General features: G+C 42.6%; 2 protein-coding genes across 2 annotated transcripts in view; one reads left to right on the forward strand and one right to left on the reverse strand.

The window, feature by feature from the left end:
* Nucleotides 1-6,480: 6,480 nt before the first annotated feature.
* Nucleotides 6,481-26,085, reverse strand: DHFR (dihydrofolate reductase; the record flags this gene model as incomplete). The annotated part of the gene is made up of 6 exons (XM_082012843.1): nt 25,952-26,085; nt 25,434-25,483; nt 22,684-22,789; nt 21,679-21,805; nt 8,233-8,348; nt 6,481-6,568 (listed from the first exon to the last, which is right to left on the reverse strand). The coding sequence occupies exons 1-6, from the start codon at nt 26,035-26,037 to the stop codon at nt 6,481-6,483; spliced, it is 573 nt and encodes a 190-aa protein (XP_081868969.1). The 5' UTR covers nt 26,038-26,085.
* A 169-nt stretch (nt 26,086-26,254) lies between these two features.
* MSH3 (mutS homolog 3) overlaps nt 26,255-27,297 on the forward strand; it is a gene marked incomplete at its 3' end in the record, with an annotated part of 113,490 nt that continues 112,447 nt past the window's right edge. The window contains exon 1 of the mRNA XM_082013027.1: nt 26,255-26,425. Within this exon, the coding sequence (XP_081869153.1) occupies nt 26,312-26,425 (114 nt within the window). The 5' untranslated portion in view covers nt 26,255-26,311. The remainder of the gene's footprint in view (nt 26,426-27,297) is intronic.

Here is a 27,297-nt window from a genome sequence, read left to right on the forward strand (position 1 = left end):
ATCTACCACCTCTCTGGGCAGCGTGGGCCAGGGTTTCACCACCGTTGTTCTGAAAAAATTACTCCTTAGATCTACTGTAAATCTGCCCTCTTTTAGTTTAAAACTTGTTATCCCTTGTCCTGTAACAACAGGCCCTGCTAAAAGGTCTGTCCCCATCTTTCTTATAAGCCCCGTATAAGAACTGGAAGGCTGCAAGGTCTCCCCAGAGCCTTCTCCAGACTCAACAGCCCCAACTCTCGCAGCCTGTCCTCACAGCAGAGCTGTTGCAGCCCTCTGATAATGTCGGTGTCCCTTCTCTGGACCTGCTCCAACATGTCCATGTTTTTCCTGTGCTGAGGGCTCCAGAGCTGGATGCAGGATTCCAGGTGGGGTCTCACCAGAGTGCAGCAGAGGGGCAGAATCCTCTCCCTCACCCTGCTGGCCACGCGGCTTTGGATGCAGCCCAGGAGACAGTTGGCCTTCTGGGCTGCGAGCGCACATGGCCGGCTCATGTCCAGCTTTTCACCCACCAGGACCCCCAAGTCCTTCTCCATAGGGCTGCTCTCCATCCCTTCAACCCCCTGTACTGATACTGGGGGTTGCCCCAACCCAGGTGCAGCACCCTGCACTTGGCCTTGTTGAACCTCATGTGGTCCACGTGGGCCCATTCCTCGAGCTTGTGCAGGTCCCTCTGGATGGCATCCCGTCCTTCAGGCGTGTCACCTGCACCACTTAGCTTAGCATCCTCTGCAAACTTGCTGAGGGTGCACTCGATCCCACTGGCTATGTCACTGATGAAGATACTAAGGAGTACTGGTCCAAATACAGACCTCTGAGGGACACCACTCAGCACTGATCTCCATCAGGACATTGAGACATTGACCACTACCCTCTGGATGTGACCATCCAACCAATTCCTCATTGTTTTAAACTACTCAGAATGTGTTTGGGTTTAGGTTTAAGCCTTTAGCAAATCAGCTGTAGTCTTATGAAGACAACATCTTTGTCCGGTCTCAATTAAGATCTTGTGTCAAGTGCTCCTGATGCTCCCCTTAGATAACATGCATAAGCTAATCACTGTCATTTTCCCCCTTCCTGTTTTTCCTCTGGTGTTCTGTGTATATACTAATAATATTCTGTTTGCTAAATTAGGAAACTCATATTATTTCATGTGTACCTTTCTTCTCCATGGATTGCTCTCCATGACAGAGATTTGTTGGAATGTTCCCAGTTCTGTCCTTGAATACACTGCGGCCATAATGCTACTGGTGGGCTGCTGAAAACATCAGGTTTCTACTGCCAAATGGAAACTGCTGTCTGCCGTCAGATGAGAGATAATGAGTAACGGACAAGCAACAGAAACATTAATGGTTTGTTTTTCACCTCTTATGCAGACCCTCTGGTTTTAGTTGTTTTGTTAAAACTAGTATTATCCTTAAAAATTAAATTTTTAATCTGTTTAGAACACTTTGTTCCTGGGAAAGCATGAATGAGGGGGATTAAATTATATCTGTACTATACTTTTCTTCGTGATTGGTAATTATATTGTCACTCATGATGCTATTCATTGCACTTAGCTGCGTGGAACTAGGGAAAAACCACGACATTTCCCCCTGTACTAGACATAATGAGAATCTATGGCTTTTCATAGAATTGTACATCAGTGAGTACGGGAGTAAACAAAACGTGGGAAAGTTGTAGTTGGAACAAAGGATTTTTTTTCTTCAAGCCATAGTATAAAATATTTTTATTTCCCTTGGGAAATATAAATGGAGAGGTAACCGGTGCAACACCCAGTTTCAGTAAACAGCAAACACTTATTTTTTATATGTTGCTTCTTCAGCCAACCTGTCACCCAGCAAAGCATCGCTTTTGAAAAAGGCCCTGTACAAATTCCAGGTAGTAACTCTGGCCTCTAGAATAAGATAGTGACCACTGTTCTTGTCTCAGTTCTTGCATGAACTATCTGAGGTATCTTTAAAAGGGCACAAATCTAAAAAAACATGGAAAGTAACCATCCTCTGGAAATAATACACCTATCAGCAAACAGTCTCTGTATGTGCTTCCTGCACACATGGACTGACACCTTTCTGCTTACCCATCTAACCTTGTAGTGGTTGGTATGTCTGTCATTAGGATGAACATACTTCTTTTGGACCCAACTTCACTGCGACCAAATGCATTTTCCTCATTCTTGATTGGAATCTGTATGGCATATTGAACAAGATCTGATGCAAAAGGTGCTGTCCAAATGCAGTGCTTTTATTAAAACAAAACCAAACAAAAATGCATCTTTTTGTCAGAGTGGTATACTGAAGAAACTGCATCATGAGTATATTCTGAAAACTTTTAAGTAGGAAACTGCTGTGTTATTTCAAAAGCTCTCATTTCCATGAATTGTAAATTGACTTAATTTGTTGAATTTGAGAAATGAACATAGTTAAATCTGGAGAGGACAAAATCAGTCCACAAAGAGTCAGAGTAACTATTTATGTTCCCAGTAGGCTTGTTTGCATCCAAGTTAAAGTTTGCAACTGAAGTGGTTCTACAAAACGTTTTGGTCGCAGTGAACCATACCTCCTGCAATCTACGCTTAGACAGTATGACAGTGTAATCCAACATCACATGAAGTCCTTGCCTCCACTTTTAATAAACGTCAATTGCCATAAACACAGTATTATGCAGACTAGCTGTGCAGAGCTTTCAACAGTCACCTGTTTTTTGGTAGTAACTGGTACATATTAAATGCTTTTGGGAGGTTATTTTCTCCTGTCAGGGTCACTGTGACTAATATTTAAAAAAAAAAAAGCATCCCCCTGGTAACAGTCTTTTGCCTTCCCTTTCACAATGTGTTGGCAAATTAAAACTCAGGAGATGTTTTGCTGTATTATGCAAACATATAACTTTGTTGTTTTAATCTTTGTCAACTGATGTAAAGTCAGCACACCTGGAGCAAGAAGATCAACACAGGAAAGTACTTACATTTTTAAGAATGCAAATGGAACACAGAGAAAACTGAGGCAAACCAAAACAGATGCTGCAAAAATAGTCTTTTTCATCAGTTACACGTTGTAAAATTGCCATGGAAAATCCAAGAGGTTTTTATAGCTGATATTCTAAGTCTTTTTCTCCTATCAAAGAGGTTTGGTTTTGGTTTTTCAAAAGCAAGCAAAATCAAGGTTTAGTCTTAGAAAACTGGGTGCTGTTACTCTGCGCTGCACAGTTATAAGCTGTGTAAAAGCTGCTGATGGCCAGCGCCGCCGTCTCTGACATTAGGATTGGGCCTTAGTGTGACATTAAAGGATGAGCATTATTGCTTGCATCTCCCACAATACTGCTTTGTAAGACAATGCTTTGGGGAAAGAGAGTATTGAGGGTTAATTTTTTTTTTAAACTTTTTTTCCCCACTCTTCCAGTCTCAGACTGATCTGGAGTGGAGGGGAGGCAGGGCTCCCACCTTGTAGGTTCTCCCTCCTAGAGTGGCAGCTGCAGCACAAGAAAGCACAGATGGGTACGAACACCCTAGCCCCTCACCATGACACCGCACCGTCCTCTGCTGCCTGACAAACTCCCCACAGACAGAACATAGCAACAGACTAATACTACTGATAACGTTGTGAAAGTATTGGCAATAACAAACTTTGGTCAACACTTGGTATTGTATGCCATTAGCATCACAGTCATACTACAGTCCCATTATATTGCTTGGTACTTTTAGGGAACAGTAATGCAAATTATACTAGCTACATTTAAAGGAAGAGGAAACAAGGCCCCACTATCTGCTTATAATACATATTTGTATGCCCTATAGAGTCGTAAAGGATAACAAAACATGTTTTTACAAATATATTAACAACAAAAAGAGAGGCGAGGAGAATCTCCATCCCCTACTGGATATGGCAGGGAACATTGTCACCAAGGACGAGGACAAGGTTCAGGTACTTAATGTCTTCTTTGCCTCAGTCTTTAACAGCCAGTCCAGGTATCCGCAGGGTATTCAGCCCCCTGAGCTGGAAGACAGGGATGGAGGGCACAATAAGCAACCCATAATCCAGGAGGAAGCAGTTAAGGACCTGTTAAACCACCTGGACACCCACACGTCTATGGGGCCTGATGGCATCCACCCGAGAGTACTGAGAGAGCTGGCGGAGGAGCTTGCCAAGCCACTCTCCATCATTTATCAGCAGTCCTGGTTAGCAGGGGAGGTCCCAGAAGACTGGAGGCTTGCCAATGTGACGCCTGTCTACAAGAAAGGCCGGAAGGAGGATCCTGGGAACTACAGGCCTGTCAGCCTGACCTCTGTACTGGGGAAGATCATGGAGCAGTTGGTCTTGAGAGTGCTCACAGGGCATGTGCAGGACAACCAAGGGATCAGGCCCAGCCAGCATGGGTTCATGAAAGGCAGGTCCTGCTTGACCAACCTGATCTCCTTCTATGACCAGGTGACCCACCTAGTGGATGAGGGAAAGGCTGTGGACATTGTCTACCTGGACTTTAGTAAAGCCTTTGACAGCGTCTCCCACAGCATTCTCCTGGAGAAACTGGCGGCTCGTGGCTTAGACAGGTTTACTCTTTGCTGGGTAAAGAACTGGCTGGATGGCTGAGCCCAGAGAGTTGTGGTGAATGGTGTTAAATCCGGCTGGCGGCCGGTCACAAGTGGTGTTCCCCAGGGCTCGATTCTGGGGCCAGTCTTGTTTAATGTCTTTATTGATGATCTAGATGAGGGCATCAAGTGCTCCCTCAGTAAGTTTGCAGACAACACCAAGCTGGGTGGGAGTGTTGATCTGCTGGAGGGTAGGAGGGCTCTGCAGAGGGATCTGGACAGGCTGGATCGATGGGCTGAGGTCAACTGTCTGAGCTTTAATAAGGCCAAGTGCAGGGTCCTGCACTTTGGTCACAACAACTCCATGCAACGCTACAAGCTTGGGGAGGAGTGGCTGCAGAGCTGCGCAGCGGAAAGGGACCTGGGGGTGCTGGTTGACAGCTGAATATGAGCCGGCTGTGTGCCAGGTGGCCAAGAAGGCCATGGCCTGTATCAGGAATAGTGTGGCCAGCAGGAGTAGGGAAGTGATTGTGCCCCTGTAGTCAGCACTAGTGAGGCCACACCTTGAAGCCTGTGTTCAGTTTTGGGCCCGTCACTACAGGAAGGATGCTGAGGTGCTTGAGCATGTCCAGAGAAGGGCAACGAAGCTGGTGAGGGGTCTGGAGCACAAGCCTTATGGGGAGCGGCTGAGGGAACTGGGGTTGTTTAGTCTGAAGAAGAGGAGGCTGAGGGGAGACCTTATCGCTCTCTACAACTACCTGAAAGGGGGTTGTGGTGATGAGGGTGTTGGTCTCTTCTCCCAGGTAACCAGCGACAGGACGAGAGGAAATGGCCTCAAGTTGCGCCAGGGGAGGTTTAGATTGGATATTAGGAAAAATTTCTTCACCGAGAGCGTGGTCAAGCGTTGGAACAGGCTGCTCAGGGAGGTGGTGGAGTTGCCATCTCTGGAAGTGTTCAAAAAACATGTGGATGTGGCGCTTCAAGACATGGTTTAGGGGACATGGTGGGGCTGGATTAATGGTTGGACTTGATGATCTTGAAGGTTCTTTCCAATCTAGTGATTCTGTGATCTGTGATTCTGTGAATATTCAAAATCACACCAACAAATTAATACTCTGCATGTGCACTGATAACATTTAAAATGGACATAAGAACACAGATTCTGTTAAGAAAGCAACATTTACATCCTTATACTGCAAAGAAGCCACGGTCAAACTGACCTGGCAACTTTTTATAAGAGCAGCAAATCTGTATATGGGTGCAAGTTAATGGAAATGTTAAAACTTCTTTATCAGACTAATGTGTAAGTCAGTGTTTTCAGCCAAAAAACTTGAAGTAGGCTGTGTACCCAGGATGGTTCAGATGACAAGAGAGGACTTTCATGAAAGATCAATGTATTCCTCAACCACTGCCTGAGACTTCCAGACTCCATTTCTCCTGTTATGCTTTCAAATTTGGTTACCTTTCACTCTACACCAGTATGTTTTAAGGATTGTTATAAACGTATATACCACCCCAGTCAAACTCGGGAGTTTTGATGCTCTCTCAATGTTGGACATTTTGAGTAAGGAGATACTCAAAACCTTTGTTTAAGTAGAAAGGTTCTGATGCAGTCTAATGCCTTTCATCACTCGTGGAATTGTTAGGGATTGTAAAGATCAATACAAGGCCTCATGTAATCTTAGTTGCGGTATTCCTTAGAGCTACTAAGTAATATCCTTATATTCCTTAAATTAGGAATACTAAGAAGATTCCTTCTCTCATGCTGCTGACCACCCTCATATTTCCACTGCGGGGTGTATATTCAGAGTGCGGGGTGCTTTTTTTGGAATAATTCACTACTGAAGTATTGCACTATCAAGCAGGATTTTCTCTCAATAATTTAATATATATTTGCACTCAATAAGATTTCACGATTTGAAATGCCTGCCCTTACAGAGAAGTACAGAAAGCCTCATTTATTGTGCCGAGACAGCTTTTTCATACACTTCAAATTTATACTGGATGCCATTCTCTTCTTGGATATCAGCAGGGACACCTGGATACCTGGAGAGAGGGGAGAAGAAAAAGGAAAAGCCAACAAGTAGTTAAAAATATCATTATGAGTCACCTGTAATTTATCCAATCAATTAGAAAAGCGAGTTGTTTGAAAAAGGAGATGAAAATACCATCCTTACAACAGGTATACTAAGTACAAACTATCTTCAGGAATCATGTTAACTACTATCAGCAACTGGTACGCACATCTTTTTAAATCAAGAAAGCATACTCTGATGCAAAAAAACCCCCCACCTTTTTGGGTTAATCAAAAAACTCCAACATTTTTATTAAAGCCTCCAACATGTTATTTAAAATGCCTGCAAAGGTACAAGAGGTACAGAACACTTATGGGTTTTTTTGTTTTGCTTTTTCTCAGATGGTTTAGGGGAAATGTTAAGGTAAAGGTTTCTTACAAGTCTATGACAGCTTCTTAAAGTAGCTCACTGCTAACATACAAAGTGTTCCCCTGTATTCCAGATTTACTGGAACAGTTTTTATTAATAGAGATTTTCAAAAATCTCTTCAGCTCCCTGTGACAGAATAAGGATTTTGTATAAGTAATGTTGACTTTGAGAGAGAAAGAAATTTTAAATTTTATTCACTAGGTTTGACTGTGTCAGGTATCCACTTCAGTGAGGGAATGATCTTCTATTTTATAAATTCATGTTTTAAGGCCAAATCCTGATTTCAGTACACTGGACAAAACCAATGTATACCTGAGAAACAGCCAAGAGGGAGTGAGGGAAGCTTTGGGTCGGACATCAGGATACTAAAGTCGGCTCACGATACGGCACAGTGTTGTTCAGTACACATCAGTGTTGAAGAAGGTGACTTGTCCCCCCACTCATCTTGTCTGTCTCTCCTCATCCTTCTTTCCTGCCCCTACCTATTCTCTCCCACTTCAGTGCTAGTCTATTCCCATGCCCTGTGCAGAGAGCTTGACTTGCCAGACTTTCTATTCTTCCACCGCGGGTCTGTAACCAGCTGGGAACCAAAATGGGAGCAGCAAGAAGAGGAAGACGTCCTTTCCTTGCTGCTTCTTGAGGCAGACATTTGAATTTTTGCGACCTCCCTACTGCTGTTGGATGTAATCTTATTGGAGAGGACATAAAAGTATGACTTTTGTGACAAAGATAACATAGAATAAACCACAGTGAATGGCAGAAACTTACAATTTAATACTGGCTCCTACGAAGTTTGTTAGGAAGAAGTAATTTTCTCAAGAGAAAGGAAGAACCTTAGAAATCTATAAAAGCTTAACCCTCTCTGCTCAAACCCATTTAATTTGTCTTTGGCATTTTATAAAAGACATTCAGAGGCTAAATGCCATTGACAATGACATACTGAGAGTTATGAAGCTTGGTAATATTTGAGTAATTCTAAAGTGAGAAACAATAAGAAAGCTACTTTACAAGCAAACCAAAAAATGCCATTCTTTACTGTAAAGATTATGGGAAGGTTGAAGAACGCAGCAAGTTCCAACTATCTCTCTGTGCCAAGTGTGGTGCAATTCCAGGTTCTAAATAAAATATGACTCTATGGAAAAAAAACAGTGAAAAGCACGTCTAACTTGAAACAAGAATACGGCCTTAATAGGACCCTTAGACATTGAAATTAGATTTTTAAGTCTTCCATCTGAACACAAGACTAGTAAGCATCTTGGTACTTACTCTGTGAGAAGTTTGTAGTCTTTGTAGTTGATTTCTGGAAAAAATGTGTCACTCTCAAATTCCTGCAAAATTCTTGTCACAAACAATCGATGATTAATTGGCTTCTCCATTGCTGCCTTTAAAAACAACAGAAATGATTTAAATTGAATTGTTCCCTGTAAAACAGCTCATCCATGCATGAAGTACTGTTGTTTATTAAATTTTTAATAGTAATGTTTTATACACTATCTGAAGTCTGTAAGATAATATCAAGTGTAAGTTCTTACTTGGAACACTAGCTTTCTTTACCAACTCTCCAAATTCTTGTCCTGCCTGCACCAGCCATCACCATGGCAGCATTCTTTGAATGAAGAACCAAGAGATAAGAGTCTTAGCATATTTTCTACTTGCAGATTGCACACCAAATATGTTAGCTAAAACTGACACTCAGTTACTACTTTATATATTACAGGATTTAAGCAAAGCAGTGAAAATTTAACTCTGAATCTCTTTTGGACTCTCCCCCAGCACACCTTCTGAAGGGACAATTTCATCTTCTGCCAGTTCCACCTGTTAAGTGGCAGTGATAGCTATTCTCAAGAGCTTGGAGCATCTAACAGAAATGAAGAAAAAATTACAAGTAACCCTGTGAGAAGAAAGGAGTAGTATGGCCTGGCCTCAACAAGCAATTTCTGAATCATACCTCTTTGAAAGACAGGAAGCTTAAAGCAGTGGGAGAGGCCCACATTTCAAGGTAATTTTTTCCAATGTTTAATTAATATCACTACTAAGGATTTATAATGTATTTTTAGTGTGCATTAGTTTGCAATTCCAGTGATCAAATTGTCTATCAGTTTAGCTTCGAAGATTGATCTCTGGATTATTGCAAAGTGGTAATATTAATTGGAAGTTATATACCAACAACAACAGTTTCCAAGCTCCTTGGATGAAAAAAATTACGAAGACACCCATTAGGTGAGTTCCTCACTAACAAATTCACACAAATTGAAGAGCTAAAAAAAGACGTTTTGTGTCCAGATCAGGCTGAAAAGTCACCTCTTCCAGATTTTCTCATCATTAAAATAACCCATTAAAAGCTATTCTGGTGCCTGGTTACAATATTTTTTTGAAAAGCTTACAGCTGTTTCTCCCTTTCCCTTAAATTGGCAATGAGCAATGCTCTTTGTTAAAGGTGATTCAGCATGCAGCATGCTATTAGGTACTACTTTGACAAGTACAGGAACCAAGTAATAGCAAATTTAATCCAATAAAATTAATTGGTATCACTGCTGAGAAGTTAGTTTCTAGAAAAACCGCTCTATTACTAGAGAATAGCTCAAAATGGAAGGGGTAAGTCAGAGCACACCGGCATCCAACAGCGTTGAGCTGGTGATCATCCAGATTGCATATAAATACCACATTTTTTCTTTCTTTAAATAAGCGTGGGAGGTAAAAGAAGAAACATACACATGCAGAATGACAGAAGAATAATAATCTGCTTTGCAAATAAAACCATACTAGGTTCTGTAAACAGAGATACTTTTGTTTCTTGGGAGAGGAATAGATCAACTTCCTATGCAGGTCTATAGGAATTCAGCTTCAGCAAGAACTCTGTACCATCAAGACAGGTCAGGGAAGAGCATATGAAGTAACTGACCATAGATATTGCAAAGAAAGCTGAACTTAGCATGAAGGGGACTGGAGGGTGACCTCTGTTCTAGATAAATGCTTGCATTAGTCGAGTGAACCAACCAGCTGTGTAACTGTTTGTTGCCAAGTTAATAAAAAAAGTGCAAATCATTTCCGAGTTAGGCAGACCAGGTCTGGGTGTCTGAGTGTGTATGTGGCCCATGAATACTAAATAACAAATAAAAATAACTTGGAGAAGAGCAACAATCTTGAGCTGTTTGCAACCTACATATTCAATCTCAGCAGCTGGGAATGCCCATTGTCATGACAGTTGAGCATATTACAGTGATGGACAAGGAGAAACATATTTGTGAAGTGATTCAACTTTATATTTCAGTTGCTCTACTCTGTTAAGTATAATTTTCACTTGTATTGGGATTTAAGTACATAGTAGAATCACAACATGGGCTGACAGCCTCACCTAGCCTTGGCCTGTCCCCATGGCCCCATCTAGTCATCCCAGAGCTATGTCTGACTGGTTACCTTCATGGGGCCTGATCCCATCCTGCGGACCTGCCTCATGACCACAAGCCCTGACTCACTCATGCCAGTCAGGTTATTGCCCATGGGTCTCAGCTCCTGTTCTGTTGGGAGCACCTCGTCCTCCATGTTCACTGACTAACTTTGGAAAATTTCAGATAAGTAAATTTTGTATCAAACATGCAGCCTTCCATGTGTGGGGATTCAAAAGGAACCTGTTCAGAGAGGACTGGACTCTGACATCACCTCTGCAAACTACTGGTATGGACCTGTCAGGATGGGGAAGGGGCTTTATCACAACTCTGGCATTTGCATAATGATTAAGGTAATTCCTCACTGACATTCAATTAATTCTTGCCCTGTCCAGCCCACTCTTATCAGTTTCACCACCTTTTTTTGGTACCGAAGAAAAGCTAGAGGATGCATAGTACTGATTTGCTAGACTGTTGACATAATTAACTCTGAATTTAGTCAAGGAAATATACATTATGCATATTTACTCTAATGAACAAGAATAAGGTGAGTATAACTTTGTTTTAATACAATACATACATAATAAGAAGGTATAGATAGGAATAATCTTGAACATTTAAACAGAACGTGCAGGAACTAAATATATTGCTAGTGATCAGGCAATACTGTGGGAAGCTAGCACAATATTCAATAGACAAGTAATTTCCAATAAATAGGAGATCAGTACCGCCTTTTTTGTTTTTGTCTATTTGGTAAATATGAGGGTAATATATGTGGTGGAAACGATAGATAGTAAGAGAGGACTTGTTGGAAATAATTGTACCAGGGCAAGAGGAGGAGATTTTCAAAACAAAATGATGTCTCTGAGCTTATGCTTCTGTTTGAAAAATCTACATCATCACTCCATGGTCATTACATCCCCCTCACTCCATTGCCACACTGGGTCTCTCAGTCATTCTTGGTATGATTTTAATTTACTATGTTTTTCCCTCATAGTCCACTCAGTTATCCTTGGACTGTATTTCTACCTGCACTGGCTTCTCTTGGGAGTTGCATATGTGTTTGCTCTCCACACAGGCTCACCTGAGTAGCAGCTACTGAACCTTTTAAGATATTATAGCCTGATGAAATCGGGAAGAGCAATGCTGATTTTTGGTTCATGTTAAAGCACAGCCTATTCAAACTGTGGCTGTTGATCTGTCAGAAACACCAAAATCACTCCTCAAGTAGAGATGATTTCCCACAAGAGAGAAAGGACAGGAGAGCTGAGGTGTCAAGATCCCTCCTGTTGTCCCTGGTTCATCAACCCTACATATGAGCCAGCCCTTTATTACTCACATAAACCTTCACAACCCTGTGAAAAGATTTTAGCATACCCTTGTCTTTTTGCTCACTTCCAAGAAACCCTCTGCAGACCTGCCTCTGAAGCATAAAGCAAAAAGGAGATGACCTAAGGATCATCTTCCCCATAATATCCAGCTGCATTGAACGGACAGCCATGCAAGATTAGATTACATCTGCACGTGCACAACCATTGCCTTGAATCAGTTTCTCTTCGTAGAACACAGGTTAAAACAGCCCTGGAGCTCTGCAAAAAAGAAGAGCTGTGCATTACAAGTCATTTCAGAAGTATTATATGGAAAATTAATCTTTTATAGATCTAATCACCAAACCACTGTAAACTAGTGGGCATAGCAACCAATTGCTGTAGAAGGGACCAGTTATTTCTAGTCATTTAAAGATTCACAGGTTTTGGAAGGACACATACACACACTGCTTCTGCTTTCTCCTCTTCTACTGATTACATATATAAAACAGCCAAAGTAACTATATGAGGCACTTACTTGTCAAGTGTCTTTCTAGACAACAACATTGCCAATCTAAACAAAATATGAGAACACTAAAAGATAAATTTTCAAAATAAACAGTCTGTTTATTTGTATTCTGTTTTTCAACCCTTAAAATGTGTTGGATCGTATAGGCAAGCTGCATTCCAAAGCAACAAGAGTATTAAAAAATGTATTTTATAAAAAAAAATAATTTCACAGCTGAAGATCTCACAGACTTCTAGATCTTACCTAGGCAAAAGGACTTGCCTAAGTTAAACTTTGGCTACTAGGACACTTGCGGTGATAACCAGGAGAGTCAATACCTTCAAAAAATTCTTCCTTCGCACACTGCCAGGGCTCAGCTTAGTGGGGTAGGGAACAGCCCTTCCTTCCCAAGCCACTAAGGCCTAGGGAGGGAGGTGGCAGTGTGGTAGCTCCCCCCACCAGTTCTCCACCAGAGACAAAGGCAAGTGCAACAAAAACCTTCTAAGACGGTTATCAAAAAGCCTGCCCATTTTGCCCTTGCAGAAATAGATACACTTTAGTCAATAGATTTTTCTGTGTCTCAATCTTAAAAGAGGGTCTTTTAAATCTTTTTCTCTATGGTCTCTGCAAGCATCTTTGAAAAAGAACTTAAAAAGCAACAACCCTTCATAGCTGCGTGATTTGTGTCTGCAACTGACTCCTATATTAACCTTTTTTAGTCATTATTTTTTCCCAGATGAATGTCAAATCAATATGTTTGTTCAGAAGAACGGGCACAGAAAAACCTTGTTTAGGTGTAATAGCAATATTACATCTTTCTTTCCATGTTAAAAGTCCTCTGAGTTTATTTTGAAGACGGTACTGGAAAGGCTGGATATGCCCTGGATATGCCCCTCTCAAGTCTGTGAAAGTATAAAGATGCTAAATGAAAGAAAATTCTTAACATTTTTAAAGAAATTATTAGTTATGCACTAATCCATTGCTAATGTTGTAGTTCTGTTTCCTCTAATGTTATTTATAACTAGGTAAGAGCAAAGAGTATTGGCCACTGGAGGCACAAATATAATAGCCATTGGAGGCACAACTGTAATAGTCATGGATATGTTTTTACAAAAGATAAATCTGTATGGGAGGACAGTGCTGTCAGCTGTAATGCTGTGACACTGCCACTTTTATATAAAAGAGATATTAGGGAATTGCATTAAGTGTTCAAACCTGTTCTCAGAAAACATGTAGATGGTCATAGGAATACAGGAAAATTGTCTTCCCATTCCCATCTTTTTGTTCAGACAACTACACAAAGCTACACAACTACACATGGCAAAATTCTCCTGTAACAGATTCTGCGACATTACAGTAATGAAGTAAAAAAGTTACATTTGCATATATGCCCGGAAGACAGTAAGCTTCCTTGGAAACAACTGCTCAGGACCATAAATGTGCATAATGGAATAACATTACCATGAGCTTGGTGGGACAGGGAAAGAACATATGGACAGTGCAACCACAACAATCTTCAGTCTTCACTTTACACACAGTAATGTTACCAGTTTTCAAAAATGTTAATAGGCTTAAGCCATACTAATTAGTTCACTCTAAAACAGAACTAGTGGACAAGCCAGAGCAGTGCTCAGCTTTTTGCACCAATTGCTACCAGAGGAGAATAATGCTTTGGGCCTGCAGTGTGACATCCCCCATGTCAACAGCATCATGCAGCTCAGAGGAGCCTGCTCTTTGCAGTAAGTTCTTTGAGAGTACTGTTCGAAGGGAGCAGCACCACTGCGACCTGCAAGTGAGCATGTGAGCATGGAAAAATCAGCTGTCTGCATAGCTCCCTTGTCTGTGGATCTCAGTCCTTAGTCACATCTCAGACTGAATGCAACACTTCAAAAACATGTTAGTCTCTACTCCAATAGGTATGCAGCTTAAAACAATTCCAATAGGTACACAGCTTAAAACCACTTTGCCTTATAGGCAGGGAAGGTAGAAAAATTACTATTATTTCTTTTATAGCTTACAGGAAATTCAGACACACTAAAATGTAATCTTTAAAATGTACATTTCAGCATATTAATATTAGCTAGTAAAGTTTTGTCAGGCTTGAAAAAATAATTGGTGACTCAAATTGTTAATACTTCTCTCTTTTAAAGAATTGATCCTTATGGTACAGCAAAGATTTGAAGCTTAACAAATGCAGCACTCACAACCCTCTCAGGGTATTCAGAACCCAGTGAAGCTTATATGTTTAGTCAAGAAACTCTACTTAAAAGGGTAATTAATCATCTGCAAGAGACTTGCTGCACTAAATCTGAATAGCAACTTTGTAATTCAGTAATTTTGAAGAATGAAACTGGGTAGATTACCCAACACAATACGCCAAATACTAATACACAGGAAAACACCTGGGCATGAATATTAGGTAAAATTTTCCCTTGGAGATTACTGGAAATTTAATTTTCCAGCTCAAGCCACTTTGTTGAAGAATTTCCCCAAACGCTATTTATCACCAGCATCTATTTTCTCTTATGGCCAGCTTAGATATTAACTAAACAGCAAAACCAACAAAACCTTTTATGAAACAACGTTTTGTTCTGTTATGAAATTACAAGTTTGTTCTCCAAATTTAATACATGAATACAATTCTGTACTTCAGCAATGTGACCTTGAGTGTCATTGTTTGCTTCTGTGGCATTGAGAAAGCAACAAGCTGAGTAGGAACATATAAAATAGAAGAGACAATTTTAAATGTTTGAGATGCTGTACGAAAAACTGTTTTATCAAGGTGAAAACCTGTTTGACATATGGCCTGTTTTGGTGTAACTAAAGAGGCCTTGGTTAAAAGGACCTGAGTCATAAATTTTTCAAAAACTTTTTTTTTAAATTTTGTTGCCAGGTTTTTTCTTCTCTTCCACTGGTAGGTTCACTGCTAGGGATTTGTGCTTGGTTATTTTTACAAAGCAAGATTTATATTAAGTACTCTACAAACAACATAGTGTAAACCCATACCATCCACATAAGTAAATCTAACCTGGTTTTGGTGGTTTTTTTTAAAGGTCCCTGTTTAATATTTGGGGATGTGCTGGACTTACAGTTCCTATTCCTAGTAAAATCTGAATGTTGTTTTTAATCAGTTTAAAACATACAGTTTAAATCCAGTTAAAACAGACAGATGTAATTTATACTGAGCAGACTCCTTCAGGATCTCTAGGTAGTGCTATTTTTCAGTGTCAAAGCCAAGACCTGAATGCCTCAATTAAGAGACAATACCTCCACACAGAGTGCATCTACATTAGTGTCTTAACTCAGAACAGAAACGTGGCTTTGAAATTAATCTTCCAAGTTCCCCCACTCACCATGCTTTAGTTATACTGGGGAGCAATCTTAGTGTGTATGCATTAAATTTCTTGGGGATGAAACCAAGGCAGATAATCTGCTCCAGGAACATGTCTGATAAGCTCCAACAGCTGATGGGGACTCAAGAGCCAGAACCAATGTCTGATACGCCACCGTAAGTTTTCCAGCACACAAAGACATTCATGAGCCAGCAGACGGCTCTCAAAACATCAAGCGCTCACGCAAAATCATGGAGTGCCTCTCATGACGCACAACGGCTTCATAATTGCTGTGACCTACTGGCCGTTATCGGGCTGCTACACTCCTCCTTCCTCATCCATACAATCAATAACAACATCAACTACTTCTGGAACTCAGGAAATCCAGAAAAGTGCAGAAGATCCAGTACAGCATCACACTAAGATCCAAAGAAATAAAACTTGTCCCTGGAGGCAGCAGTACTATCTTGTGGCTTTATGAGGAGATTATAAACCTCATGAGGTGATCAGTGTCAAGTCATATTTAAGAAAATGAAGGCTGCATGAGGTTTTTGAATTCTCAATGGACTGTGGGAGCTGTTTTCAAACTTTTCTGCTTTCCAATATCCTAGAAGTGAGCTTCCTAATACCAATACTCTACGCAGCTCTCCCGGTACCCACTAAAATGCCTACTGTGTCTAGCTGCTTTGCCTTTGCCTGTTGCAGAGCCCAAGGCTCAGAAGAGACACTTTCCCAGAATATGCTGCTGAACACATGAGTGTAACTTACCTGAGGACTTGGATGGCCACCGTGATCAGAGCTCATCCTCCTCTGTTCTTTACAGGACTTGAGGCAGAAATGAGCTTATGCCAATACTCCCACTACCCTGGAGACAACTGTGTCCTTGAGAACCTAGGGGCAGTGGGCAAGACGGCCATAAGCAATAGACAGCTGCACTGTGTCCTTATAAATGTTGCGAGATTGTCAGGCTTGCTCCTCTCTCCTCTGCAGTCCTACAACATCTGTAATAAACAGCAGCAGTCCCTTGCCTCATCCCATTCCTTGTCCCTCTGCTGCTGAGGGCAGCATCCCAGCCTGAAATGCCATCTTTGAGCACATGCCCTAACACCTTTGCTTGCCTCAGTTCTTAGAGGCTGGGCAGGGCACAGTAGCCATCTGTACTTGAGATTGAGAGACAGACTGGACACCTGTGTCCCAAAGACTGCCCTTCTACACTCAGGCAGCTGGGTAGATGCTCCACCTCGGCACAACTCCCTAGATAAGGACAAGCCAATCTTATGTTTCAGCATCATATCTGGGTACGGCAGCTTGAGGCACGAGGAGGTGCAGTATTTCAGATTAGGCGGGTGTTAAAACATATTGAATGACTCTGCAGAAAGGTGTCAGCATCCCCCTTCAGTTTGAGGCTCTTTGGAAACCTCCTGAAACGCTTGTGAATCTGCCTCAGCTCATGGGCAACCCTTGGTAACCCTTCCGGCTTGCTACCCTGGGTCTGGAACCCGGGTGGGATGTGGGTGCTGTGGGCAGGGGTGGGAAGGGAAAGGGTGTGGGAAACCAAAGAGAGCGAAGGCCTGATAAATCATGCATATGTTCCCTCCTTATACCATCTACAGAAACATGGCTTGGAGGATTGCTTCAGAGAGCTCAGTGACAACAACCTTCATCATGATGAACCTCCCCATCCCAAACTGATCCAAAATTGCTAAGGCTAGGAGCTGTCTTAAAAGGCTCCATAGGACAAGCCACCCTCTTGAATGATGACATGGACTCTGGAAATGTTGTCTTGCAATGGCAAAACTGTTGTAGTAGCTCTCACCAGATGGCCTCAGTTGTGCACCCTCACATTCAACACATTCTGCATCTACTTCTTATTCTCCAGGATGCCCATATCAATGGGATGCTACCAGCCTGAGCTAAACCCCTGTGTCAAGGGCTGCAGAACAACCAGTGCAGAGTAGCTACAGTGAAGACTCCAGGAATGCCATAGTCCCCCACCTTCCTACTGAGCCTTCAAGACATCCACAAGAGCCTGTGACAGGCTGTCAGAGCAGCCCTACCAAAGTAAGTTCAACGGGTGCGTGTGTGAACTTGCTGTTCCCTTTTGTGTTGATCCTGACTGAGACATTAAGGAGCTGGCGATCCACATAACAATCAGCCTGAAAAGACCCAGGCCTGTACTGTGGTGCACATATTCCTTGGCTACAGGATAAGCTCAGCCAGAAAACTGTAACAGAGGAGCCTGCAGGCAGCTCTCACTTGTTACTGATGACTATATCAGCTGCATGTCATTGCCTTTATCTAGAAGAGCAGCAAGAAGTTCTCATGTGAACATCCTTTCTGTTTGAGAGCAGAAATTATGAATAGACTTGTTTTCTTGTAAGAAAGTACTATAGTAGCCTGAATGACCAAAATGGGGTAGACCTTTCTACAGATGGGGTGAGTGCGGCATGCTGCACGTGGCTTGGAGGCTCAGTCAATGCCACACAACTCAGGAGTTCCCAATATCTGAAGGGATTTAGGAATACTGATACTATTCTGTCCTTCTTTAAGGTGTTAGCTCTAATAAGGAGTATTTAAAATCACACTTTACACAGTCTGGGTGCTCCTCTTACTGGCTTCATAATGGACTAGCTTCTCCTGGTGCAAAACAGCTCTCTACTGCACTGTTGTATGGCCACGCTCAGATGCACAAGAGGATTTACTCAGCAGACACAGTAGTGTTACTTGTAAATGAGCAGCAGGAGCCAAGTACAAGATCAGGATTAGAAAAGGGTTGATGGTAGGTGGGACCATCATCTGCAGGAGGCAGATGAAAAGAGAAGTATGGTGCTTTCCAGAATGGCCTGCTCTCCTCATCAAGGTCTCATAAAGCTCTACCTGGTTTGAAAGATCTGAACTTTGGGTTAAACTCCCCAAACTGCTAAAAGCGTCATGTCCTTAGCACTACCAGTTTCAGACGCTTCCTGTTGCACGCACTTGCTAAAGTAGTTACAGACACTTTTCCATCACAGGCTAGTACTAATAAATACAATCAGTTCTAAACCTTTAAGCCATACAAAGTAGTAAAATCAAAATAATGCTTTAAAAGCCAACACCTAAAACTAGTGAAAAAAAAATTGTTCACTTCAATTACGAATTGTGATTTTACTTCCCACACATTTCTACATGGTATAATGGAAACATTCCTGTAATCCTTTGTGCATCTTTAATACAGGCACTAAAAATATTACCTGCAGTTTGGTAGAGGTGTACGGTTTCCATCAAACCCTTTTAACTAACATCACAAAGCTAGTTTCAATGCAGGAATCTGTATAAAACCATCAGATTTTTCCCTAATGAATTACAAACTCCTTTGAAATGTCCCAAGTACAAGCTTCAAAGGGGGGAAAACTGTTGAAACTTTGTCATATTCCCTTATGCAGATCAGCACAAGTAATATATTGCAGAAGTACTCTTGATCAAAACTGCCTACTTATAATCTAAGTATGGGTGAGTAGTAGTCTAAAAAAGGCGTTGTTTTCTACGAGGTCTCAGCCAGACACTGGAAAAATAGTTAAATTAGAAGTCTACAACACAGACGCTCCTGGAAGAACAAGCAAGAATAATCACTCTTTGCAGCACTAGATGAGTATATGGCCATTGCACACAAGGGGTAAATGCTTCTGCTCACACTACACATGCTGCAGAATTACAGGCAGAAGCCAAATCCAGTCTCTTGCTTATGTTGGGCAGTTATGCCCAATCTGAAGAGAATCTGCCTTCAGAAATAAATTGGCTACTTCCTGCCTGGAAGCAAACATTTTAATGGTTGAGAGTGAAGGACAGGTTACTTCTATATGGTAATACTTGATTATAGGCTGAATGCATTTGGACACAAAATATATGGTGGACTTCACCACCACCAAATATGATTATAAAACATACACTAAAAAAAAGAGGAACAGCAGTGTTTTACAGGTTATTTGCATATGCATCTCATTTTTCTTACAGCCTTAGCAATACCTAACTACTTTGCTTTTTTTACTGTAAAAGATGCATCCGCTAGGACACAGAGAAGAGGTTCATGAAAGGCACAAACTGCAACGGCAAGAAATATCAGAACATGTTTTTTCCCAGCCCATATACAAAGCATATTATCAGCCCTAATTTGCTACCAAGAGCATGATGGTATTTTCATCACAGACCTGAAGTCCAAGTGCCACACAAAAAGTGTTTTACCCAGAGTATTTGTAATGACTATAAGGACAGCAGAACTGTTTTACTATATATTTATTTTTTAAAAATTGCTTTACAATTCTTATTTTTTTTTAATCAGAAGAAAGAATGCTGTCCTTATTCCATATTCACCTGACTGATATGAAAGGAACTAGGATTGATGGCCATAATCTTCTGTGTAGTACTGTTTGACAAGAAATGCAAATTATATGAGAATGTCACAAAGGAAGACAAAATCAATTGAGAGTAAAAGGGTAGAACCCTTTAGGGCTCTGGACAAGGTGTAACGGTTTTAAACTAAAAAAAGGTAGATTTAGACTAGATATAAGGAAGAAATTTTTCACGATGAGGCTGGTGAAACACTGGCAGAGGTTGCCAGAGAGGCGGTAGATGCCCCATCCCTGGGAACATCCCAGGTCAGGTTGGATGGGGCTCTGAGCAACCTGATCTAGTTGAAGATGTCCCTGCTCACTGCAGGGGGGCTGGACTAGATGGCCTTAAAAGGTCCCTTCCAACCCAAAGATTCTATGATTCTGTGATTCTAACCCTGACTGTGTAGGGACTGAAAGGATGACTCTAGGGATGGGGGTAGAGGCATAGAGAGTTGAATAAACTTTACATGCATATAAATGGAAAATGAGAGGAGGGGTTTGGGAGAAGGGAGGAAGATGGCTGAGGAAACACAGGGCGACAACAACATAGGTTTTACTGCAGACATTTATGTTGCATCCTAATATCTTAGTTAAAGACAGGAGAACTATTGCATTTGTGGGAAAACAGGGCAGTTTATACAGGTCTTTGCCTGTGCAAAGACGGTCCTGAGAAGACAGTGGCACATGGATGGATACCTGAATACTAAGACAGCCCAGACACCAAGAGAAACCTGGGGAGTAGGAACAGTAGGGATGACTGTTTGCTGGATGGGAAAACAAACTCAGTTCTACATTTTGTCTTCTGATTATGTCCTCTTATTGCTGACACCATCACTTGCCAGCTCTCTCTAAATCCTCTTTTCTTACCTGTATAGCTGTATAAAGTGTCACACTCTGGCTAAAAATGCTGGATCATCTTTCATTTTTTCCCACATCCTCGGCAGAGTCAGTCTACTACCTCAGTAAATAAGCATAACAGTATGTGTCTTGGTGTAAAAAACTAACAATTCAGACATTTAAGAAAAGCTCTCAAAGCACAATGACTGTATGACACTGGGCCATTAGCAAGAACAAGATTTGGTTACTTGGACATATATTTTAAACTTGTTGTCGTGGTTTAGCCCCAGCCGGCAACTAAGCACCACGCAGCCGCTCGCTCACTCCCCCTCCCACAGTGGGACGGGGGAGAGAATTAGGAAAAACCTCGTGGGTTGAGATAAACACGGTTTAATAGGACAGAAAGAAAGAAGGGAACAATAATGATAATACCAACAAAGGAATGTACAAGAACAAGTGATGCCCAATACAGCAATTGCTCACCACCCCATGATCGACAGCCCGTCCCCGAGCAGCGATTTCCGCCCCCCGGCCAACTCCAGTTTATGTACTGGGCATGACGTCGTATGGTAGGGAATATCTCTTTGGCCAGTCTGGGTCAGCTGTCTCGGCTGTGTCCCCTCCCAGCTCCCCGTGCACCCCCAGCCTGCTCGCTGGCAGGCCAGCACAAGAAGCTGGACTGTCCTTGACAGCTCAGCAACAACCCAAAACATCAGCACATTATCAACAGTTCCTCATCCCAAATCCAAAACACAGTCTCACACTAGCTTCTGTGAAGAAAACCAGCTCTATCCTGGCTGAAACCAGGACACTTGTGAATTGAAATCTTACTCTCCAAGACTTGTTCTGTTGGAATCACTGGAGTTTGCTGGATGACATAAAAGAAAGGCACTTCCTAAAGCAGAAGTAATAAGAACTTGAGCCATCCTCATCCCATCGCAGAAAACGAGTAATTTAGCAGCACTCTAAATGTACCTTGTAAACTGAAGTGCCTCCGACGATCCAAACCATGTCTACTTTACTTTTTAACTCTGGTGAATCCAAAAGGGCTAAAGCATCATCCAGACTTTTGGAAAGATAGTGTGCTCCTTTTGGGGTTTCCCTAGGAAAAGCAAAGTTTTATTATTAAATAATTAAAGGACCATTAACCATGATAATCAATACCACCTAGACATAAAACATGTTTTACTGAATCCACAAGTGACTAAATATTTCACATTAGTTAATTATTTTGAAAGGTCTATTATTGCTAAACTATGTTAGAATTCTCATCTGACTGCCGGATTGTTTAATAAATCAGCTTAATCATAACTGTGACTTAAGTGGCATTATAAATTACAGATCTGAAATTTTAGTCATGCTTTTTTAAAAACATGAGAAACTTAGATATCTATAAAATTAAAAACAGACTTCTACTTGAATCCTAGAATATTAATATTTCATTCAATAAAACTAGTCAAAAAGCCCTTCCCCTCCCCCCATATTCAGCCCAATACCCACCAACATCCTCCAAAGCAATAAACCATTATAAGTGGACATTTTTCTTTAAGAATATTTGGATGACTGTGGGTGATGCATTCAAGAGAGCTCTGAAAAAAGACAGTTCTTCCTTAAATAACAAAAATAAACTTAAAAAAAGGGATTAAGAGCCACCAGCCTAACAAGGAACTAGAGAAATACAGTTAAATACATCAGTCAGAAAGACTACTGACAATTGTCAGATGGTTTGTTGTAGAGCTTAGACTAGTATTCAGCATGCCATGTAATGACAATTATCTTGTGAATTGATTCAAAAATAAAAGAAAAAAAAAAGAAAATTAAAGGTAAAGTAGTGATATCACTCAGGACCAACAGCAGAGATGCTTCCTAACCATGTATCAAAAATGTTACATGCAGAATTACTTTATGATGTATTGCTACACATATTTTTAGGTGCTGACTTTTAATTTTTTTTACAGGCCTATAATTCGTCATACATACTTGAGCTCCCTGCTGAGCACTATATTGATTCTGTTTTTTAAAGGACGATTCTTCTCAGGAATGGAGAACCAGGTTTTTTTACCCATTATCAGTGCATTCTGTTTACCTGAGTAAGAGAGAAAACACTAATTTAAAGAGTATTTTTGCTCTTCCCCAAGTTTTTTTTGGTTGTTTAGCGATACTGCTGGACTTTCCCTCCCCTTCCGAACTCCATTTCAGCAGTTACCAAAAATACAATCTTAGGCCCCAATTCTCAAATTAGTCACACATATAGAAGAACACGTTTGTGGCCTCAAACCCTTGTCAGGCAGTTGACACCAAAGTAGTCTCATGCACACCTATAAACTTATAACTGAAAGAAAATTTAAAAAGGCATGTCACTGCCTATTACATGCATTACACAGACATTGGCTCTGCTATAGTTACAGACCCAAATTAATCTCCGTGTATGAGACCAACTCACACCCTCAAAAGAGTTCTCAGTGTGAAAACATCACTTTTCTCTTCATAAATCCAAGCAGCATGCAGTAATCGAGTTTGCGTTTGCATGTTCCATCATTCCAATTATACGATCAGGAATAATTGCCAGCTTTGAGTGTTATTTAAGAAAAAAACCCAAACAAACGTGTAAAAGGATAACTTCTAGGAGAACCAGCCAAATTAAATCCAAAGCAGAAGTGCAACAGGTATTCAATCATATTTTAGAATTCATCCGTAAGTATAATTTTTGACCAAACCCAAACATTGATAACCTGATATCTCTTATATATACCCTGCTAAGAAGAGGGTTTCTCTTTATGAGCAAATGGAGCTGTCAGAGAAATAAACATAGAGGTTGAGAATCACAAAAGGTAACAGGAAGTTTTTTACAGTGCTACACAGAGGGAGTTGTATTTGTTGACAGCTGTGCTCTCTGCTTCTTTATCTGAAAGAGGCTGGATCTACTAGATCACACCAGAGAATTGATGCTCCAGTTGTTTATTAGCAGTGTCTAAAGACCTTTCTCCTGTAGACAAGCTTCATGAGCAAGTTCCCAAGACACACGGCAGTGTCGGTTTAGATGTGTTAGCACAGACCACTGGCATCGCTGCCAAAGGAAATGCACAAGTTCTGAAAAATGTATGTATTTTCTTAACAAACACTCACACTGGGATGCCTAAAGGGTCAGAACAAAGACTTGTCTAGACCACTAGCTAATTTACAGCAGTGGCCAGTGCAGGTATGCAAGCAGACTAAAAGCAAGATCAGGTGACGCTTCTCTATTTCATTCTTCCCACTTTCAAAAATCAGTGACTCTCTGACTTTTTTGAGCCAATGCTGATATCCCCATTATGAAGATTTATGGCAGCATAATCCATTAAGTGGTCTGGTTATGAAGCAACTTAACTGTCTATCATCTAAAGCCATAGCTCATCAAAAGATTTGCAGGAGGGATGGAGCAGAATTTTCCTTTTAATTGTATTTAAAACATTTTTTTTTTGATTACAGGTTATTTGTGCCAGGTAGGATGCAACTTGCAGATATATAAAAAGACTTACAATTGTGTTCTGTCTTTTTTGTATGTAAAGTTGCAATGGGCTGAATCAGGTCTCTAAAACATAAGTAAAATCCTTAAGACTTGCAAAATTAAATTAGACATTCCTTGTGGAATGTGAAGCAGACCTTCAAATGAGAACATGGAATAGGTCACTTACTTACTTAATCAAAACAAGGGCACATGTTAGGTTGCCCAGAAGTTTTAGCAAACAAGCGAGATTTGCTAGACAGCAGTTTTAACAGGAGCATGAAAAAAAGAGAATGACCATGTTGGCAAATACAGATGCAGCAGAAATGTGAGGATCGACCTGTTGTTGCTCATGGCTCTGATTCCACCAGATGCAGTGAGCCAGTCGCATGGCTCAGGGAGGTCCTATTCTTCCTCTCTCAATGCCTCCTTCCCGCTCCTACCTTGCACCTTGTACTGGCAGTCCCCACAGACACCCAGTGGGCCCATACTGTGTCTAGTCTACAGGGTTAGAGAATTAAAACAGCTTCAGGCAATGTCACACCAGCACTAAAGCCAGTGTGAAAAAGGAATGGGTGCAATGCAGCAAGACTTGTCTCTTCTGGCAACGGTAAGTACCCAGTCAGAACAAATCATCTGTTTTCATCTTTTGCACTCCTATCCCTGTTTGTTTGTGCTGATTTTCACAATTTTTTTCACCCCACAATAACTGGTTTTATCTCACGAAATCAATAGAGTCTATAATATTACTTTGCTGCAAAGGTTTCGCTGGGCCAGCACTCAGAAAATCAAGCAAAATTACTGTCACAAAGGTCAGAGCGATGGAACAAATGGCCAAGGCTGAGCTACAGCAAACAAGTTAGGTAAGCAAATACAGCCTGAAAAAACCCCCTCTGCTAATTAATCAGCATATAAAAACCTTTCCATTTTTAACTTGTTCAGGGTTGGAGTTGTAGGTAAAGACAGGCAGGTAACAGGACTTAGAAATTCTTTTTATTTACAGATCATCTGCAGCCCTGAAACACCTGATTCATCTCCAGTTTCTTCCTCTAACTGAAACAATCTGCACATGACATATTTACAGAGCAGTAGAATATTTGTGGGACTGGGGAGGTCGGGGAAGGCCAGGCTGTTTGCAGAAGCGGACTTTTAAGTCAGGGGAAAGTAAAATTACCAGTCTTTTCCGTAACCAATAACACACTAGTTTTAGTAAGTAGATGCACCTCAGCAACAAGTACAATGTTACCTTCCACAAGGGATGTGCTAGTCATTCTCTGGAAGTACTTGTACTCATTCCTAGCAAGAAAACAAGAAAAGCATTACAACGTGGTTTAGGAATAAGGCACGTTTCTCTAATTGGGAAAAAAATAAACGATAACGCGAGTGCTGCCGGCGCCTGGGAAAGAGGCTGGTACGGGGCCAGGCCTGCTGCCATGCTTGAAGCCAGACCTGTGACCCAGCTCTGGCTGCATGAGATAACCCATGGCCAGGAGCCTGCCGACGCGCCTCCCCGAGGCCCTCGGGGCTCCCCGGCACGGCGGCGGGGCCCGGCAACCATTGCCCCGGCCGCGGCCCCACCAACAGCCACCGCGGGCACTTCCCGCGCTCTTGAGCATCTCCTTTCTCGACTACAACTCCCAGGGCGCAACGCGCGGCCCCACTACCACCCGCCGGCAGGGAGCGCTCCGCCATGCACGCTGTGAGTTGTAGTCCGCCCGCGCACCCGCCGCCCCGCAGGGGAGAACGGCGCCAGACCCGCGGTACCTCAGCGGCGGCCAGGGCAGGCTGCCGTCCTTCCCGATGCCCATGTTCTGGCACACGGCCACGATGGAGTTAAGCGAGCGCACCATGACGCCCACCGCCGCGTCCCGCCGCACCGGACTTCGGAGCGAGCGAGCGCGCAGCAGCGGGGTGGGGCGAGGCGAGGCGAGGCGAGGCGGCGCGAGCGGGTGACGGTGGCGGTGGCGGCGGCGGCGGGACTGTCCCGGCCGCGGGCGGGAGGTTGGAGGGAGCGCCGCGCAGCGGCGGGCTGAGGCGCTTCTTCCACGGGCCCGCCCCGCGCCTGCCGTCGCATCCGGCGGAGGAGGTGGTTGCCGGTGCCCGCGGCCTCGGTCAGCCATCGCCATGCCGCGGGGGCGGCGGCGGGAGCGCGGCGGCGGCGGCGGGCAGCAACTGGTGCTGAGCAGGTTCTTCGGACCGACTGGGAGCGGCGGGGAGCAGGGTGCCGTCCGGCAGATGGTGCGCCCGGGGCGGCGGCGGTTTGGGCTCGGGGCGCCTGAAGGGCGCGGGCCGGGCCGCAGCGGCCATGCGGGAACCCTCTTGGCGGCGGAGGGCCCTCGGGCCTGTCTGGTGACCCCGTGTCAGAAAGGCACGTCAAAAGCGAGGGCCAGAGCTGGCCGCGGCCCTCTGCACCAAGGGGCGCCCAGCGGCGGCCCCACCAGCAAGGCAGCGCCTTCGGGTTACCGGTGCTTGCTGTAGCATCCTTGGCTTGTCTGACGCCGGGTAGCGATACCCAGTGTTTCAGAAGCAGATATGCCCGTTTTGAAGGAACTGAGGCTGACACAGGAACGGCGAGTTTGGCAAAGCCAACGTGCTGGTTTGTGTCGCAGGGGCTTTGCTCCCTTGCTGTAGCGTTAGACCTTTTGGCACAGGTTCTGCCTCCTGGCATGCAGCGAATCGAGGTCTTAGCCCAGATCATGGAGTTCAGATGACTCTTGTTCTGCTGTTAGGTGCAAGGCCAAGAGAGCCTGGTGTGATCCAGCAGCCTCTCCATGTCACCACTGGGAAAAAATTGCTGTCTCTCAGCAATTAGGTTTCATTCTGGGTTTATATTTTACAGTCTCCCTGTAGTTAATGTCTTTAGCCCTTTCTGGCCCTGGAAGGGTGTGTATGCTTTTTTCACCTGTGTCTTAAGTCAACCTTTTTTATTATCTTTGGTCTAGATATATTTTGAAAGGTGTGATTACCGCTCTCTGTCCATGAAGAAAAACTGCTTCCTAATTAGTGTTCACCTGGTGGTATATAGTAGTGGACTTGGAAGGGAAGCTCTTTGCAACTCATGTGGGCTGTGCATATGGATACCTTGTGTAGAGGTTATGGGCTTAGTTGCT

Source organism: Phaethon aethereus (assembly GCF_964289735.1).
Source record: "Phaethon aethereus genome assembly, chromosome: Z".
NCBI lineage: Eukaryota > Metazoa > Chordata > Aves > Phaethontiformes > Phaethontidae > Phaethon > Phaethon aethereus.